This window comes from Salmo salar, chromosome ssa18 (assembly GCF_905237065.1).
Source record: "Salmo salar chromosome ssa18, Ssal_v3.1, whole genome shotgun sequence".
Classification (NCBI taxonomy): Eukaryota; Metazoa; Chordata; class Actinopteri; order Salmoniformes; family Salmonidae; genus Salmo; species Salmo salar.
Window position 1 is genome coordinate 62,751,318 of NC_059459.1, and position 17,722 is coordinate 62,769,039.

Genomic DNA, 17,722 nt, shown 5'->3' on the forward strand with positions numbered 1-17,722 from the left:
AGACAAGAAAATGTTCAAAAGGAAAAACACCTCTGGAGTCAAATTATTCCAAAATGAGTGACTGGTAATGAATGTCCTCAAGAAAATCAAATTGGAGCTCTTTCTTAGAACCAAACAATAAATGTTTTAGAGAATCCTCAAGGCTGCTTTTGGATTATTCACCAGTGACACAGAAGAGTAGAAGGCCTTCAAGGGGAACTGCTAAGAAGCATCATTACAATCTGTAGGTAGGTCCCAGTGGCACCATTTAAAAGAGCAAGAGCAATACATACCTGCCCGTAGCAGTTAACCTTTGTAGGATATAACGTTTGATCTCTTTTTTCCCCCTGGATGCACTCAGATTGCAATTTTTATTTGGGTCTCTTTTTGCACGTTTCTGTTGCATGCACATACAGTAGCCTATTAGAGAGTCTGAAAACTTCTGGATAGAGAGATAAAGCAACATAGACTCTAGTGATGTACATAGAGAGAGATAGAGAGAGGAAGAAAGCAATACAAATAAACAGAGAGAGCGAGACAAAGCAAGAGACTACCTGGCACATGTGATAAGGCAAGCATTTTAAAGCGGTGCTGTATTTCTCTATGACTGGTGACGAAGCAGGGCTACAGTGGGACTCGGGCTGAGAAAGAGGTGCATGCTGGACTGGTTAGTTGAAGGTTAGTGGAAAATGTTTGGAAAGCTTCAACCATGCATGAAAATGAATGATTGTAAGTCGGACACCAAGATATGTTGGCTATTGCAAAGCTGGTAGAAATTTCAGTAGGATATTAGTTCCTCATGCTTTTGGAGCCTAATGGCGCTTTCAAACCAATGAAGAGGCAGAAAAAATACAGTCAGTCAAATGTTTTGAAGTTTCCGTTGAACTTTTAGTGAAATGAATCCTGACAAGGAGTCTATCAACGAATTGAATAATGAGATATAGATAGCTACTGTAGTCTTTGTTGGATACAGGATGGTTAAGTAGCTTTTTGAAGTTAATTTTGTGTTAAATGGGATAATTAATGGTTTGAGATTAGGAAATAAAGTATTGTTGTTGAAAGACATTAGCCACTTAGCTAGCGTGCCAACACAGGTCGCTGGCGTGCCAACACAGGGCGCTGGCGTGCCAACACAGGGCGCTGGCGTGCCAACACAGGGCGCTGGCGTGCCAACACAGGGCGCTAGAAGGCTCACCCTGGGCCTGTGGACAATACTCTGGACGAGGAACACTACAGGATTTCCTGCCCTGCGGATGGCCTCCACAGCCTGCTCGTGACTGGCATCTCTCAGGTCCACGCCATCCACCTGATACATTCCAAAGAAACAAACAAGTAATTAATAGGTTTTTAATGTGCAATAACTATTTAGCCATGTCAAGCAAATACATTCTACTGTGAAATACTATTTTTTTTTTAACATTTTTACAGCCAGATGTGATACAGCCTGGATTTGAACCAGGGACTGTAGTGATGCCTAATGCACTGAGATGCAGTGCCTTAGACTGCTGCGCCACTCGGGAGCCCTAATATTGATGGGTGTACCTCAACAACCCTGTCTCCAGTCTTCAGGGTTCCGTTGCGGGCGGCGGGGCTGTCCTCCAGGATGTGTTTGATGAAGATGCCCCGCATCACCTCGCCGTTGCTGAGGCGACTGCCCATTCCTCTGCCCCCCACGATGCTGATGCCAAGGGACTTGCCAGCTTCTTTTTTGAGCTCCACCCTGAGAGAGACGACATGCATTATAAAATATATTTTAAAAAAGGGGGTTCTTTATTGTACCACTTCTTGGGACACAGTTGGCCAACTCCTGTTCTGGGGTTCTAATTTGATTTATTTGCACACAATGTAAAAATAAGATGTGACATTGAAGGAAGGAAATGGCTTGTGTAAGAACCTATTGAATACAAATTCAGGAGAGAGCAACGTTACAGAAGGTTCAACAATTTAGATTGTAAATGATTATCTGTTGCATAAAATAAATGGGGCATTGTGTTGTGTCGGTAAATTAGGTAGACCTGATACGATTCTCTGTCTTTTAGATTAGGGAACTGTGTCAGGTAGCTCCATTTCTATTTGTGACATTCTAAACGTTGCAGCCCATTGAATTAGCCTCAGCTATTAATAATCCTGGAGGGCCGCAGGTATTGCTGATTTCCTCTTGATTGTCATTGATTGGACGGAGAGTGTCACACACTTGCGTTCCCTCGCCTAAATCAGTCACTGATTAGAATCAGCACAGTGCAGAGCACCTCTCGAGGACAGGAGGTAAGGATACCGGTTTTGAACAATATTACTACCACAAAGCAGAACACAGACAGTGGGTAGTATGTGTGCAGTTCTAAAGTGGTATAACTAATGCCATGAACCTTGGCTTGACGTCCAAATCAGTGCTTATTGCTTATTTACCCAATCAGATTTGTTCCCCCTTAACATTAGAGTTGGAAAGAGGGTATGTCCCCTATCTTTGCCATGATAAATGCTTAAAATTAGCTCTTAGGAAGTCACATCCAGTTGACTACTTTAAAATAGTGAAAGCCTTCAATGGCGCTGCCTATGCTAAAACAGGCTTTGTGGAAAGGTCACCCTCTATCCAACTCGATGTTCTGGACCAAGCCAAAGTCAAACGTCCTACTCACTTCCTGGGCTGGTTCCAGTTACTGAAGGTGGCACTCTGTAGCTCGCTCTCCTCTCCCTCTCCATCCTCCCGCTCTGGGAGTTCTGGGATTTCTCTTCTGCAAAGAGACAAACAGAAAACAGACGCCTTTGTAAACCATAGCCTGTCTGATAGTAATCGACTTGTTTTGGTACTGTCTGGAGTACAACAAAATAATATTGCGAAAGTTAGTCTATGCTTGAAATCAAAAGCATATGAGTTTAGTGAGGGCATCGTCATGAAAATACCTTTCTATAATGTGTTACTTCTATGAATTTGGATAAAGTTTGAGCTTACTTTGGGGCCTGAAGAACATCAGAGAAGATGTCATCTTTAGGCTGCTCCAGGCTGGCCTTGTACTCCTCCAGATACTCCACGGGAACATAGGTGATGCTGATAACACACACACACACACACACACACACACACACACACACACACACACACACACACACACACACACACACACACACACACACACCAATGAGCCTCAGCACACTCCTGATAACAACCTGACCAAGATTTGTCATCATCACTGCAAATACCCCCAAATATATAACCGATCCATAAACATATGACACGAGAGTTCAACCTTGTGTGCAAGCATGTCAATATTCATCATTAGGAATGACATGAACATTTAACAAAGCATTAGTGTGGAAGTGCCTGCATTCATATGCCACCTGGTATGACAGAAAGGGCACTTTTACAAAAGGACTTTTATTTATTCATAGACGTCTAATCTACATTCAGGAGCGCACCTGTTTTTCTCCCCGTCCAAATTAACTGTGCGGCACAAGATTGCAGGAGGGGAAGGAATGAACTCTAAATTTCTCTGGCAATGCATTCTGCCTATCATGAGCCCAAGGTGAGCCGTCAATGAATAATGTAGCAGACGTCCCCGCATAACTATACAAAACAGATGTTTCCGTCGTTCATAAATGTCTGGGCCAATAAAGTTGGCTCGAATCGAATTGAGTGGCAGAATTCTTTCCAAAATATGTCATGGAGGTTTGAAGGGAAGATCAATTGGAACATCAAATTTACTGGAATAGAAGAACAACTTTCCAAAATAGTAAGAATTTAACGAAAGGGAAGTAGCAAAGAGCATAGATCTGCTTTGGTAGGCCCAGTTTCAAGTAATTAATCGTAATTAGTTGATTCTAAAGCACACACACTTTTGAGTGAAGATGACAGATCTAACAACGATGGATTAATTTGTACTTCAACGTTAGGACATGCAGACACTGAGGTACTTGAATCCCTGTTCATTCAAACAGCAATTAAAATGCTTCCAAAAACAGATGATGGAAGGAACAAGTGGATTAGTGTGTGATAGAGCAAAGTTCAAAAAGTGCAAAATGAATCGTTATCGCCACACAAATGGACCAGCAAGCCTCATAGTCCCAGAAAAGAATGTCAATAGAGTGTTAAGGATGACATTTTAATGGTTAGTGGTGCAGTCCAGTGAGAGATTTATCCAGATACACTGACTACATTTTGATACATTTTGTATTATTAATGAGTAAGAGGTAACAGTGAATTTAAGTAGTTTGCTCTTTTTTTTTTATTTAACTGGTCAGACTAAGGTTTGTGTGTGGTAGATATAAGGTTTGTGTGTGGTAGATATAAGGTTTGTGTATGGTAGATATAAGGTTTGTGTATGGTACATATACATGTATGTGTATGGTAGATATACTGTATGGTTGATTTAAGGTTTGTGTATGGTAGATATACTGTATAGTTGATTTAAGGTTTGTGTATGGCAGATATACTGTATGGTTGATTTAAGGTGTATGGTAGATATATGGCTGAGATAAGGTTTGTGTAAGGTAGATATACAGTATGGTTGATATACTGTATGTGTTTTAACTTCTAGATCTGGATAAAACTCCCAACCATGGACAGGCGATGAGGCCCATATGAGAATGGTGAGGAAAAGTGGACAGTGAGGAAACAAATCAAAATGGTAGATTTTGGCTGCACACCCATCAGCGTGGGAGTTAGCAATACTCACACATAAAAGGGGCACAGATCGTCCTCTGGTGCACAAGCAGATCTAGAAGGTGAAGAGGATTTTATGGGCTAACATACTGTACGGAGAAGTTTAGAGTACAGCAAGCAGGACTTGATACTGAAAATAATGGTGCCCCACACTTTAATGTAGCTTCCCTCGAATATATGGAGAAAATACAATTTAGGAAAGTGAAGGGCATTAGTGAGTTGTTCAAATTTCACCATTGAGCATCTATGCTAGGACAGTCCAAATTGTGTAGTCCAAAAGCCTTTCTATAGTACTGAAAGTCCTACCTTAATGTAGCCTACACTAATCAATTGGTGTTCATCAGAAATATTAAATGTATAGTACAAGACCAAAGTTTGGACACACCTACTTATTCAATGTTTTTTCTTTATTTTTACTATTTTCTACATTGTAGAATAATAGTAAAGACATCACAACTATGCAATAACATATATAAAATCATGTAGTAACCAAAAGTGTTAAAAAAATCTAAATATATTTTATATTTGAGATTCTTCAAAGTAGCCACTCTTTGCCTTGATGACAGCTTTGCACACTCTCGGCATTCTCTCAACCAGCTTCACCTGGAATGCTTTTCCAGTCTTGAAGGAGTTCTCACATATGCTGAGCACTTGTTGGCTGCTTTTCCTTCACTCCGCATTCCAACTCATCACAAACCATCTCAATTGGGTTGAGGTTGGGTGATTGTGGAGGCCAGGTCATCTGATGCAGCACTCCATCACTCTCCTTCTTGGTCCAATAGCCCTTACACAGCCTGGACGTTTGTTGGGTCATTGTCCTGTTGAAAAACAAATGGTCCCACTAAACGCAAACCAGAAAGGATGGTGTATTGTTGCAGAATGCTGTGGTGGCCATGCTGGTTAAGTGTGCCTTGAATTCTAAATAAGTCACTGTCAGTGTCACCAGCAAAGCACCCCCACACCATCACACCTCCTCCTCCATGCTTCACGATGGGAACCACACATGCGGAGAACATCCGTCACCTACTCCGCGTCTCACAAAGACACAGCGGTTGGAACCAAAAATCTCACATTTGGTCTCATCAGACCAAAGGACAGATTTCCACCGGTCTAATGTCCATTGCTCGTGTTTCTTGGCCCATGCAAGTCTCTTCTTCTTATTGGTGTCCTTTAGTAGTTGTTTCGTTGCAGCAATTTGACCATGAAGGCCTGATTCACACAGTCTCTTCTGAACAGTTCATGTTGAGATGTGTCTGTTACTTGAACTCTGTGAAACTTTTATTGGAGCTGCGATTTCTGAGGCTGGTAACTCTAATGAACTTATCCTCTGCAGCAAAGTTAACTCTGTGCCTTCCTTTCCTGCGGCGGTCCTCATGAGAGCCAGTTTCATCATAGCGCTTGATGGTTTTGCGACTGCACTTGAAGAAACATTCAAAGTTCTTGAAATGTTCCGTATTGACTGACTTTCATGTCTTAAAAGTAATGATGGACTGTCATTTCTCTTTGCTTATTTGAGCTGTTCTTGCCATAATATGGACTTGGTCTTTTACCAAATAGGGCTATCTTCTGTATGCCCCCCCCCCCACCTTGTCATAATACAACTGATTGGCTCAAACGCAAAACACCAGTCTCAATGTCAACAGTGAAGGGGCGACTCCGGGATGCTGGCCTTCTAGGCAGAGTTCCTCTGTCCAGTGTCTGTGTTCTTTTGCCCATCTTGATCTTTTATTTTATTGGCCAGTCTGAGATATGGCTTTTACTTTGCATCTCTGCCTAGAAGGCCAGCATCCCGGAGTCGCCTCTTCACTGTTGACGTTGAGACTGGTGTTTTGCGGGAACTATTTAATGAAGCTGCCAGTTGAGGACTTGTGAGGCTTCTGTTTCTCAAACTAGACACTCAAATGTACTTGTCCTCTTGCTCAGTTGTGCACCGGGGCCTCCCACTCCTCTTTCTATTCTGGTTAGAGACAGTTTGCACTGTTCTGTGAAGGAAGTAGTACACAGAATTGTATGAGATCTTCAGTTTCTTGGAGATTTCCCACATGGAATAGCCTTCATTTCTCAGAACAAGAATAGACTGACGAGTTTCAGAAGAAAGATCTTTGTTTCTGGCCAATTTCAGCCTGTAATCGAACCCACAAATGCTGATGCTCCAGATACTCCACTGGTCTAAAGAAGGCCCGTTTTATTGCTTCTTTAAATCAGCACAACAGTTTTCAGCTGTGCTAACTTAATTGCAAAAGTGTTTTCTAATGACCAATTAGCCTTTTAAAAATATAAACTTGGATTAGCTAACACAACGTGCCATTGGAACACAGGAGTGATGGTGGCTGATAATGGGCCTCTGTACGCCTATGTAGATATTCCATTAAAAATCAGCCGTTTCGAGCTACAATAGTCATTTACAACATTAACAATGTCTACACTGTATTTCTGATCAATTTGATGTTAAATTAATGGACAAAAAATTTGCTTTTCTTTCAAAAACAAGGACATTTCTAAGTGACCCCTAACTTTTGAACGGTCGTGTATATTGATTTGTTTAACACTGGTTACTACATGATTCCATATGTGTTATTTCATAGTTTTGATGTCTTCAATATTATTCTACAATGTAGAAAATATTAAAAATTAAGAAAAACCCTTGAATGAGTAGGTGTGTCCAAACTTTTGACTGGTACTGTATACAGATTTAGGATCTTAATTTGATCACCCTGTTGCAGGAGAACTTTTCTGCAAGGCAGAACATGAAAAACTTGTAGTTTACTTGAGGTTTAAAAGGGTTTCTGAAGTTTGCAATTTCAACTTTGAAATTTCAGAGTCAATTGTCCCTCACGAAAATGTATCAACCCCTGCAAAAATGTACATTAATTATAATCCACATAATAATTCACATTTCCTGTAGCTGCAGGATTATTTTCCTGGTGTAGGAAACTGGCTCAAATTAAGATCCTACATATGTACATTCTATCATGCTTTGCATGGCACAACTTTTAAGTGATATTAAGGTGGTCTATGACTCACAACACCGGATTACAATGACCTTTCCTACTATCAACAATAAGTGCATTGTTAAAATTAATCTGAGCTCCTCAACACACTATACTGCATTATAATGTTTACTACACATTCATTGTCAGGTGTTGTTTCTGAGGTATGCATTTTAGTAATCTCAATTCAGTTCAATTAAATGTGTATTTGAATGGCTTTGGTTGAAACAGTTAGCTGTTGTGTGGGAGATGTACTAGGAGAAGATAATATTTCTACGAGATGTGCAGAACAAATTACATTAATGGGATCATTTGGCACAATTTACTCAAATGCAAAACACTACGAAGCTTAACTCCATGCTTGACTTGCTCATAATTGTACACATAGGCTATAGAAAAAGCCACCAAATCATTTACATAACAAAAAAATAAAAATACCACATTTGATCAAGAGGCATTTTGTGTGATGTCAGGCACCATTTATCTGATTGTATAATAGTGTGTCTATGCAAAAAGTCCTCTCTGACTTTTACATTGTAACATAAAACAAGTGTGTGTACATGTGTAGGGAATCTAGGGATAATATATTTGAGGTGAAATCTGCACTGTATATACAGTTGAAGTCGGAAGTTTACATACACCTTAGCCAAATACATTTCAATTCAGTTTTTCACAATTCCTGACATTTAATCCTAGTAAAAAATCCCTGTCTTCGGTCAGTTAGGATCACCACTTTATTTTAAGAATGTGAAATGACAGAACAATAGTAGAGAGAAAGATTTATTTCAGCGTTTATTTCTTTCATCACATTCCCAGTGGGTAAGAAGTTTACATACACTGTAACGGTCGTCGTATGGAGTAGACCAAGGCGCAGCGGGTTGAGTGCTCATATTTACTTTTATTGAGACACTGAATAACAAACGAACGACAAACAGTCTTGCAGGCTAAACACGGCAGTGCAAAAACAACTTCCCACAAAAGACAGATGGAAAAAAGGGCTACCTAAGCATAACTCCCAATCAGCAACAACGATGTACAGCTGTTCCTGATTGAGAGCCATACCAGGCCAACAAAGAAATACACAACATAGAAAAACCATAGAAATACAAAACATAGAACAATACCCAAAAACCCCGGAACACATAAAACAAAACAACCCTCTTACATAAGAACATATCCCAACAAACCCCGAACCACATAAAACAAACACCCCCTGCCACGTCCTGACCAAACTACAATAACAAATAACCCCTTTACTGGTCAGGACGTGACATACACTCAATTAGTATTTGGTAGCATTGCCTTAAAATTGTTTAACTTGGGTCAAACATTTCGAGTAGCCTTCCACAAGCTTCCCACAAGTTGGCTGAATTTATGGCCCATTCCTCCTGACAGAGCTGGTGTAACTAAGTCAGGTTTGTAGGCCTCCTTGCTCGCACACGCTTTTTCAGTTCTGCCCACACATTTTCTATGGGATTGAGGTCAGGGCTTTGTGATGGCCACTCCAATTCCTTGACTTTGTTGTCCTTAAGCCATTTAGTCACAACTTTGGAAGTATGCTTGGGGACATTGTCCATTTGGAAGACCCATTTGCGACCAAGCTTTAACTTCCTGATGATGTCTGGATATGTTGCTTCAATATATCCACATAATTTTCTATCCTCATGATGCCATCTATTTTGTGAAGAGTACCAATCCCTCCTGCAGCAAAGCACCCCCACAACATGATGCTGCTACCCCCGTGCTTCACGGTTGGGATGGTGTTCTTCGGCTTGCAAGCTTCCCCCTTTTTCCTCCAAACATAACGATGGTCATTATGGCTAAACAGTTATATTTTTGTTTCATCAGACCAGAGGACATTTCTCCAAAAAGTACAATCTTTGTTCCCATGTGCAGTTGCAAACCGTAGTCTGGCTTTTTTATGGCGAGTTTGGAGCAGTGGCTTCTTCCTTGCTGAGCAGCCTTTCAAGTTATGTCGATATAGGACTCATTTTGCTGTGGATATATATACTTTTGTACCGGTTCCCTCCAGCATCTTCACAAGGTCCTTTGCAGTTGTTCTGGGATTGATTTGCACTTTTCACACCAGAACGCATCTCCTTCCTGAGCGGTATGACGCCTGTGTGGTCCCATGGTGTTTATACTTGCGTACTAATGTTTGTACAGATGAACGTGGTACCTTCAGGCATTTGGAAATTGCTCCCAAGTATGAACCAGACTTGTGGAGGTCTACAATAATTTTTTCTGAGGTCTTGGCTGATTTCTTTTGTTTTCCACATGATGTCAAGCAAAGGTGCACTGAGTTTGAAGGTAGGCCTTGAAATACATCCACAGGTATACCTCCAATTGACTCAAATTATGTCAATAAGCCTATCAGAAGCTTCTAAAACCAAGACATCATTTTCTGAAATTTTTCAAGATGTTTAAAGGCACAGTCAACTTAGTGTATGTAAACTTCTGACCCACTGGAATTGTGATACAGTGAATTATAAGTGAAATAATCTATCTGTAAACAATTGTTGGAAAAATGACTTGTGTCATGCACAAAGTAGATGTCCTAACCGACTTGCCAAAACTATAGTTTGTTAACAAGAAATTTGTGGAGAGGTTGAAAAACAAGTTTTAATGACGCCAACCTAAGTGTATGTAAATTTCCGACTTCAACTGTATATGCAGTAGTTGGGATATTTTAATGAAGGCCTATAGTGAAACCATATTAAACAGGTTTCCAAGGACAAGGTTTCAAAACATTGAACATATTACATAGCCCGGGTCCTTACCCCATGTCTGGCCCAATGAGGGAGTGTCTCCGGAGCATGGCACGGGCCTGTGTATTGGTCAGGTTGGCCGTGGGCTCGCCGTTGATGGCCAGGATGAGGTCCCCCACCCCCAGACGGCCGTCTCGGCTGATGGAGCCTCCGTGGATGATGCTGCGGATGTGCATCCCCAAGCCATCCTTGACGGCGCTCACCGTCATCCCTGTAAGGTAGATACAAAGACAACATTCTCAAAGACCTGGAACCTATACATAATACATTCACCCACATTTATGTGTAATGCGTTCAATCTTTAATCATGTGTTAATAATGTTGATGCGCTGGAGATCCACATTGATAATATCATAGTTAATATCCAACAACCTTAACAGACAGAAAGACCATAATGCAACAGATATTGCATTATTTACATAAAATGTTCAGTTGGAAAGAGGAATGATTTATTAAAAAGTGAACGCTGTTCTCTTCACAGCAATTTCTCATCAGGGCTGACATTTAGAAAAAGAAATATAGGAATATACAGCATATTGCCAAAGTATTAATACAAACCGAGACTGGAGTTGCCCTTGACAACAGTGATTGTCCTTTCAAAATTACTCCCAGTGGTTCTAATCTTGTCCCCTTCCTCTTTGGACTGCTTTACAGTTGGCTCATCCCCCTTGAGAATAACGATTCAATAAAAAGTATTCAATCACATTTCTTTATATTTTCTATGGTACAAAATCCCAAAACGAATAATTGTGACAGAATAAGATTGAGGTTAAATTATAAAATATTTTCTATGGAGGAAGTTCTGGTACAAAATGTAAATAAAATAAAATAATTGTGACAGAATAAAATAGAGTTAATCTAAACTACCAGGGAGGATACGTGGGAACGATTAGTAAGGGCCAGGGAATCAAACACACAAGTTAAGGTTCATCTTAAATTATTTTCTGTTATGCCGTTACCTTCGGCATGTAATACCTAGAAATTCGATTCTAGTAAAAAGTAGAATGTTTAAAACTGGTTGGGTTATTAGCCATTATTGTCGTAAATCCAATTAATTTCACATTGGCCTGTGATGAGTCGTACTGCATTTCAACATTTGTTAAACGTAACTTGTTGCATTTCAATTTCCTGATGACCAATTTACACATGATTGTTTGATTATGAGGCACACTTAATGACATTTGATGGCAAACCGACAGATGGCACAGCTCTTTAGATGAAGGCTGGTTTACCTTCATTAAGCCTTCCATCTCCCCTATGTCCGCAACGGCCATGGTGGGCTCCACCGGAAAACGGAGAGACTGCATTGGCTCCCCCAAATCATTCAAACCGGGCTCGGGGTCAGTGTACGGAATGTACGAGTTTGACAGATCCGACGGCTCCAATTGGGTTAATTGATGCGCCAGGTACTGATCGGAGCTAGCTAGTGTGTTGTTGTCAATCATTAGGGTGTGACTTCCAATACTCCTGGGCAGGGGGAAAGCGATGGGCTTCTCCTCCGGGGAAAAGGGTTCAGTGTCGTCTGCGAGGCAGGACAACGTCACGAAGGGATGTTCGGTCAACAAGTCCAGACGAGCACTCCGCTATGTAGGTAAAACAAACCAGACGAGCCAAAAATGGAGGTTACACCTCGTTAGTTTCATAATCACCCAACTGGGGGGGTTTTCGTCTACCTCGGTCGCCGTTATGCACTCCTCGTAATGAGCCATTGAAAAGCCATCAGTGACAGATGGGGAATAGTGATAATTACAGATGATCCTGTTTTAGAGTGTGTGATGCACCAAATATCTCTTTATTATCATCCTAGATATATTTCATGAGGCCCGGTCTGTGCTGCAATGAATCTCTTCAGCGATTCCTTACGCATCTGAGATGGCAATATAAAACTTGGAAAAAGAAATCCCTGGGAGAGCAAACTATTTGGAAGAACAGCAACAAGCAGAAATGCTGAGAGCAGGACTGAAGCACGCAACAGACCATTTCATTCTAATAGGGTAGTCATATCTTGTTACGGTGCAGTGCAGTATATAGGTATACTAATCTAAAAAACACTCAACCATTCATCCATAAGGAGTCTGGGGGCAGTACTCCAAGACAAAGCTCTACAACAAAAACAGGCAACATACAATACATGCAAAGGGGTTAACAACAAAATAAACATTGTATCACTTCAATATTGCTGCCAGTTTGAAGAAGGTAAACAACTATAGATAGCACAGCACTTCTAATGTCAACCTTGTATGGTAAAATAAGCAACTTATTTTGATTACGTGAGGAGTTTTCTTAGTGACAAAGGCAGCAGCTTGCAATTGCTCCAATGAAATTCAAATAAATGACATGACCATACTGATACTGCTTTTGCTTTGAAACAAGCTTTCTAAAATTGCTGACTGTAATGGCTTTATAATTGACTTAGCTAGCCACAGTGCAAGTTTGTTGGCCTACCTTGGGTGTGGAGGACTGCAAGATCATCTGGTAGGACAGGTCAGCGCTGCAGGTGCTGCCGTGGAGAGCAATCATGGACGCCTGGAAGGTGTCATCCTCCTCGCCAGAGAAGCGATGCGCCAACACCCTCTCGTCGGTCAGGTCTACCTCATTGGAGTCAATCTGCATTAAAGAATGTCAATGTAGTGAATTGGATGGGGAATATGTCTCTCTATGCCATGGATGAGCTATCCAATCACGGATAGCTGTGTGGGTGCCATCAGAGCCATTTCAAAAGGATATATTGTTTCCTGTTGCTGAAATATGATTAGAGTTACGAATTAAATTCAATTCCCTTGATAGAATATTTTAAAGGACGCATTTTAAAAGTTACAATGGTTACTTTGTGTCTAATATTGATTGGTTGGTTTTCCCCTTGTCCCTCAATTTCATTGATTGGTTTGACTTGTCCCCTACGGCAACTAACCAATGCAGGCTCTGCCCAGAAATGGCGGCCCTCTGCTGGCTCCTCCTCTCTCTCTTTAAGCAGCAGAGTGTTGAATATAAAAGAACAGATTCCCGAGAATGACGACAGACTGCCCTCTTCATTGTACGGCTGTGGAGACAGGGCTGTAAATTGAAAATATCCGGAAATTCTCCGTAAAAAAATACTCGAGGAAATTCCAATCATTGTCTACAAATTTCAAGTCAAATTTGATTGGAGTTGTTAAAAAATTTAGTTGGAGGTTGTTAGTAGCGAAAGGAGTGTGAGTTTTATTGGTTTGATTTGGTCTCCATGGTTTGGTCTCTACTTTTGTAATAGTTTGGTGACAAGTTGTACTTGGTTATTTGATTTCTAAAGGACTTCAAAAGAGATAATTTCTTGGAGTTTGCCACAGATTGCTTTAAATGGACCGTTTGATCTTGATTGTATCTAGCGCAATGCCCGGCGAGCGAGAGATATAGAGAAAAGAGGGAAAGATTGGAGAAGCTATTAGAGGCTTATACCAGTCAAACTCAATTTTGAGAAGCAATACAACAAAAATGCCAGCCCCCCTCCCTCAAAAAAAAAAAAAACATTCCAGGAGCTGCAGGAAAGCTCGATAACTCCACAGAGGCTTCACAAAAACAATGTAATCCACCGGACATGCAACAACCTTGACATCAGAGTCAGAACTTACTGTATGTTCTCATCATAATCTAATGGCAAGCCCAATAGAAGCTGAAAAAATGCAACCAATTTTCACAGAAAGACTAGACTAGCAATCCCTCAGGTGGTGAATATGTTTGTGGGAAAACCCTTATTTTGACAGCTGCCTCAATGCATTTATGTACACGGACTCCAAGGTGCCTCAAAATGCAATAATAAAGCAATATGACACAAAAGGCAGAGATATTTGTGCTGCCTTATGCTGTTGTCAGGGAGCTTGGAGGTGAGTATGTCAGCATTCGCATGTAGCGTGACTCTACTGTCTCAGCATGAAAAATTCAAGACATCTGTAAGATGAGCCCTCATTGTTGGGTGGCCACACACCGGAGAGAAAACGCACACAAATGCTGAGCGCCCACACACACACAAACGCTCACATACAGTGAGCTCCCAAAGTATTGGGACAGTGACATGTTTTGTTGTTGTGGCTCTGCACTCCAGCACTTTGGATTTGAAATGATACAATGACTATGAGATTAAAGTGCAGACTGTCAGCTTTAATTTGAGGGTATTTTCATCCATATCGGGTGAACCGTTTAGAAATGACTGCACTTTGTGTACATGTTCCCCCCATTTTAGGGGACCAAAAGTATTGGGACTAATTCACTTATGTGTATTAAAGTAGTCAAAAAGTTTAGTATTTGGTCCCATATTCCTAGCACGCAATTATGACTTTTGGTCCCCTAAAATGAAGGGACTATGTACAAAAAGTGATGAAATTTTAAACGGTTCACATGATATGGATGAAAATACTCAAATTAAAGCTGAAAGTCTGCACTTTAACCTCGTAGTCATTGTATCATTTCAAATCCAAAGTGCTGGAGTACAGAGCCAAAACAAAAACGTTCACTGTCCCAATACTTCAGGAGCTCACTGTACATATAAAACACGCACGCACACACACCTCACTAGTCTCTCCACAGGACAGACCTCACAACAGGGTTTCCTTACAGGTAGTGGCTTGGCCACCCCAATGTGGACCTTGCCGATGTTAGCCCCCTTCAATGCCTGGACGGCGTCCTCCAGACTGGCGTTGTCCAGGTTGGTGCTGTTGACGAACATGAGCCGGTCACCTGGCAATAGCCTGCCATCCTGTTCTGCCACTCCTTCAGACACCAGAGAGCGAATCACAATCACAGTCTTGGCAGGATCCATTGGGTCCTACGACAAGATCTGTGTCAGTGATGTCAATGGATGCACTCAACAGATAATGCAATACACCAACAAGGACGGAAATGTATCATTCACTTTTATTTGGAGGATTTGTTTATTCTGAATGTTCTGTAAATCACAAGTTATTACTTTTAACAAAAATAAGAGTAAGCAACTTAGTTTCAATCTACATGGAAAAAACTGCGCATTGCAGTGTATTGAGTCACTTATGCTATTTGTTGAACTTCATTTCCAGGAGGGCAACGGCCCTAAAGCTCACGTGACCACTTCCTCCCAAAGTAAGAAGACAGGAACGACCCACAACAAAAGCGTATCATTCCTATGATAATCATTCCCATAATTCCAAATCAGAAATCCCACCTGGTAGTCCAAGATGCTGAATCCCAGTCCGCTCTCACCCTTCTCCAGCTCAATGTCCTGTATCTCCGTCTCCCACATGGCCAAAGGAGCTCCGAGTGTCTCATCTGTTACATTTTCCCCCGTCGCCACCCCCTCAGAACCTTCGAAAACCAGGAAACTGCCAAGGTCTCCCTGTATCTGCAGAGATAAACCCTCGATATCATCCCAGCGCACGCATTCCTGACTCACTCCGAGCCCATAGGCTGCTGGTATTCCACTAGTACCGTTTCATAAGATCTTTGGCAGCACATTAAAGGGAATCTTTGGATGCTAAGCAGAAGTGCTGTATGTTGAATTTTTTTCCTGAACTGAGGCATCTGATGAGCTGAGGAGAATTCCAAAATCCAAATGCAGGTTTCCTTTGTGTAGCTCCCTGGCTACTATTGCCTGTATCTCATGTATTGTCACAGTACCAGAGGTATTACTTTAGATGGATTGGTGTTAATAAAGAGTCAGCGTCCTTCCTAATCCTAAATCTTAATCCGTCATCATTGCCAATCTGGAGGCCCGGCAGAGCATTGGACAGACTGTGTTAAACTAATGGATGAGGGTGGATGAGTGAAGTAGGAGGACTTACTGATGTTGATTCCCAATCAGCCATTCAATATCAAGAGTTGGGGGAAAACAGTGTTTACTGTATGCTACTGTATGTCCAACACCCACCATTTTGTGAAGGACTTTCTGGCTTTACCTTCAGTTTTCAAATCACTTCCTGAACAATTCACTAGCTGAAATTAACAAAGTATATGACTGAATTGAAATCTGAATTGACCCCAAACATGCATGTTATATTGCATTATGTTTAGGCTAGTAAGCATTGACTATGCTATGACAGTTACTGGAACGCTGACAGTTTAAAATATACAGTATGTAATAATGATGTCAACAGCATGTACAGGTAACTGCCAAAATAAAGGAAACACTTGAGTAAATGAGGGATAGAAAGTATATTTAAAGCAGGTGCTTCCACACAAGTGTGGTTCCTGATTTAATTGAGCAATTAAAACACCCCATCAGGCTTAGGGTCATATATACAAATGCCCAGTTGCCCATTATTTTAGCTACCATGACTAGAAGAAGAGATCTCAATGACTTTGAAAGAATGGTCTCAAAGCTGCATAGGGGGTTTAAAGTGTCAAATCAAATTGTATTTGTCACATGCGCCAAATTTCACCTTACAGTGAAATGCTTACTTACAAGCCCTTAACCAACAATGCAGTTTTAAGAAAAATAAGTGCTAAGAAAGTATTTACTAAAATAAACTGAAGTAAAAAAGAAATATACAACAAAACAAAAAAATGAAAGAGCAACAATAACATAACAGTAGCGAGGCTATATACAGGGGGTACTGGTACAGAGTCAATGTGCGGGGGCACAGGTTAGTCGAGGTAATTGAGGTAATATGTACATGGTGGTAGAGGTAAAGTGACTGTGCATAGATAATAAACAAAGAGTAGCAGCAGCGTGAAAATGGGACTGGGGGGGTGAATGCAAATAGTCCGGGTAGCCATTTGATTTGCTTTTCAGGAGTCGTATGGCTTGTGGATAGAAGCTGTTAAGAAGCCTTTTGGACCTAGACTTGGCACTCCGGTACTGCTTGCCGTGTGGTAGCAGAGAGAACAGTCTATGACTGGGGTGGCTGGGGTAGACATTTTTAGGGCCTTCCTCTGACACCGCCTGATATAGAGGTCCTGGATGGCAGGAAGCTTGGCCCCAGTGATGTACTGGGCCGTACGCACTACCCTCTGTAGTGCCTTGCAGTCCAAGGCCGAGCAGTTGCCATACCAGGCGGTGATGCAACCAGTCAGGATGCTCTCGATGGTGCAGCTGTAGAACTTTCTGAGGATCTGACGACCCATGCAAATCTTTTCAGACTCCTGAGGAGGAATAGGCATAGTCGTGCCCTGTTCACGACTGTCTTGAACAGCAAGGAACTTGGACACCGTACAACAAAATGCGTTGCCATGAATTTGTTTTGGATTCGCTTTGTCTTGTGGGGTATGTACAGTTGAAGTCAGAAATGTACATACACCTTAGCCAAATACATTTAAACTCAGTTTTTCACAATTCCTGACATTTAATACAGGTAAAAAATCCCTGTCTTAGGTCAGTTAGGATCAGC

The 17,722-nt window shown here is 41.3% G+C and overlaps 1 protein-coding gene across 10 annotated transcripts in view; it reads right to left on the reverse strand.

The window, feature by feature from the left end:
* LOC106577625 (multiple PDZ domain protein) overlaps positions 1–17,722 on the reverse strand; it is a 69,392-nt gene that overhangs the window by 20,778 nt on the left and 30,892 nt on the right. For 6 of the 10 annotated variants that reach the window (XM_045701378.1, XM_045701379.1, XM_045701382.1 and 3 more), the window contains exons 17-28: positions 15,562–15,738; positions 14,980–15,189; positions 13,306–13,434; positions 12,840–13,001; positions 11,627–11,977; positions 10,953–11,061; positions 10,407–10,605; positions 4,650–4,691; positions 2,930–3,025; positions 2,616–2,711; positions 1,522–1,699; positions 1,175–1,285 (exon numbers count right to left, since the gene is read on the reverse strand). In XM_045701378.1, the coding sequence (XP_045557334.1) occupies positions 1,175–1,285; positions 1,522–1,699; positions 2,616–2,711; positions 2,930–3,025; positions 4,650–4,691; positions 10,407–10,605; positions 10,953–11,061; positions 11,627–11,977; positions 12,840–13,001; positions 13,306–13,434; positions 14,980–15,189; positions 15,562–15,738 (1,860 nt within the window). The remainder of the gene's footprint in view (positions 1–1,174; positions 1,286–1,521; positions 1,700–2,615; positions 2,712–2,929; positions 3,026–4,649; positions 4,692–10,406; positions 10,606–10,952; positions 11,062–11,626; positions 11,978–12,839; positions 13,002–13,305; positions 13,435–14,979; positions 15,190–15,561; positions 15,739–17,722) is intronic. The other 4 variants (XM_014155874.2, XM_045701383.1, XM_014155880.2 and 1 more) reach the window with 4 other exon arrangements.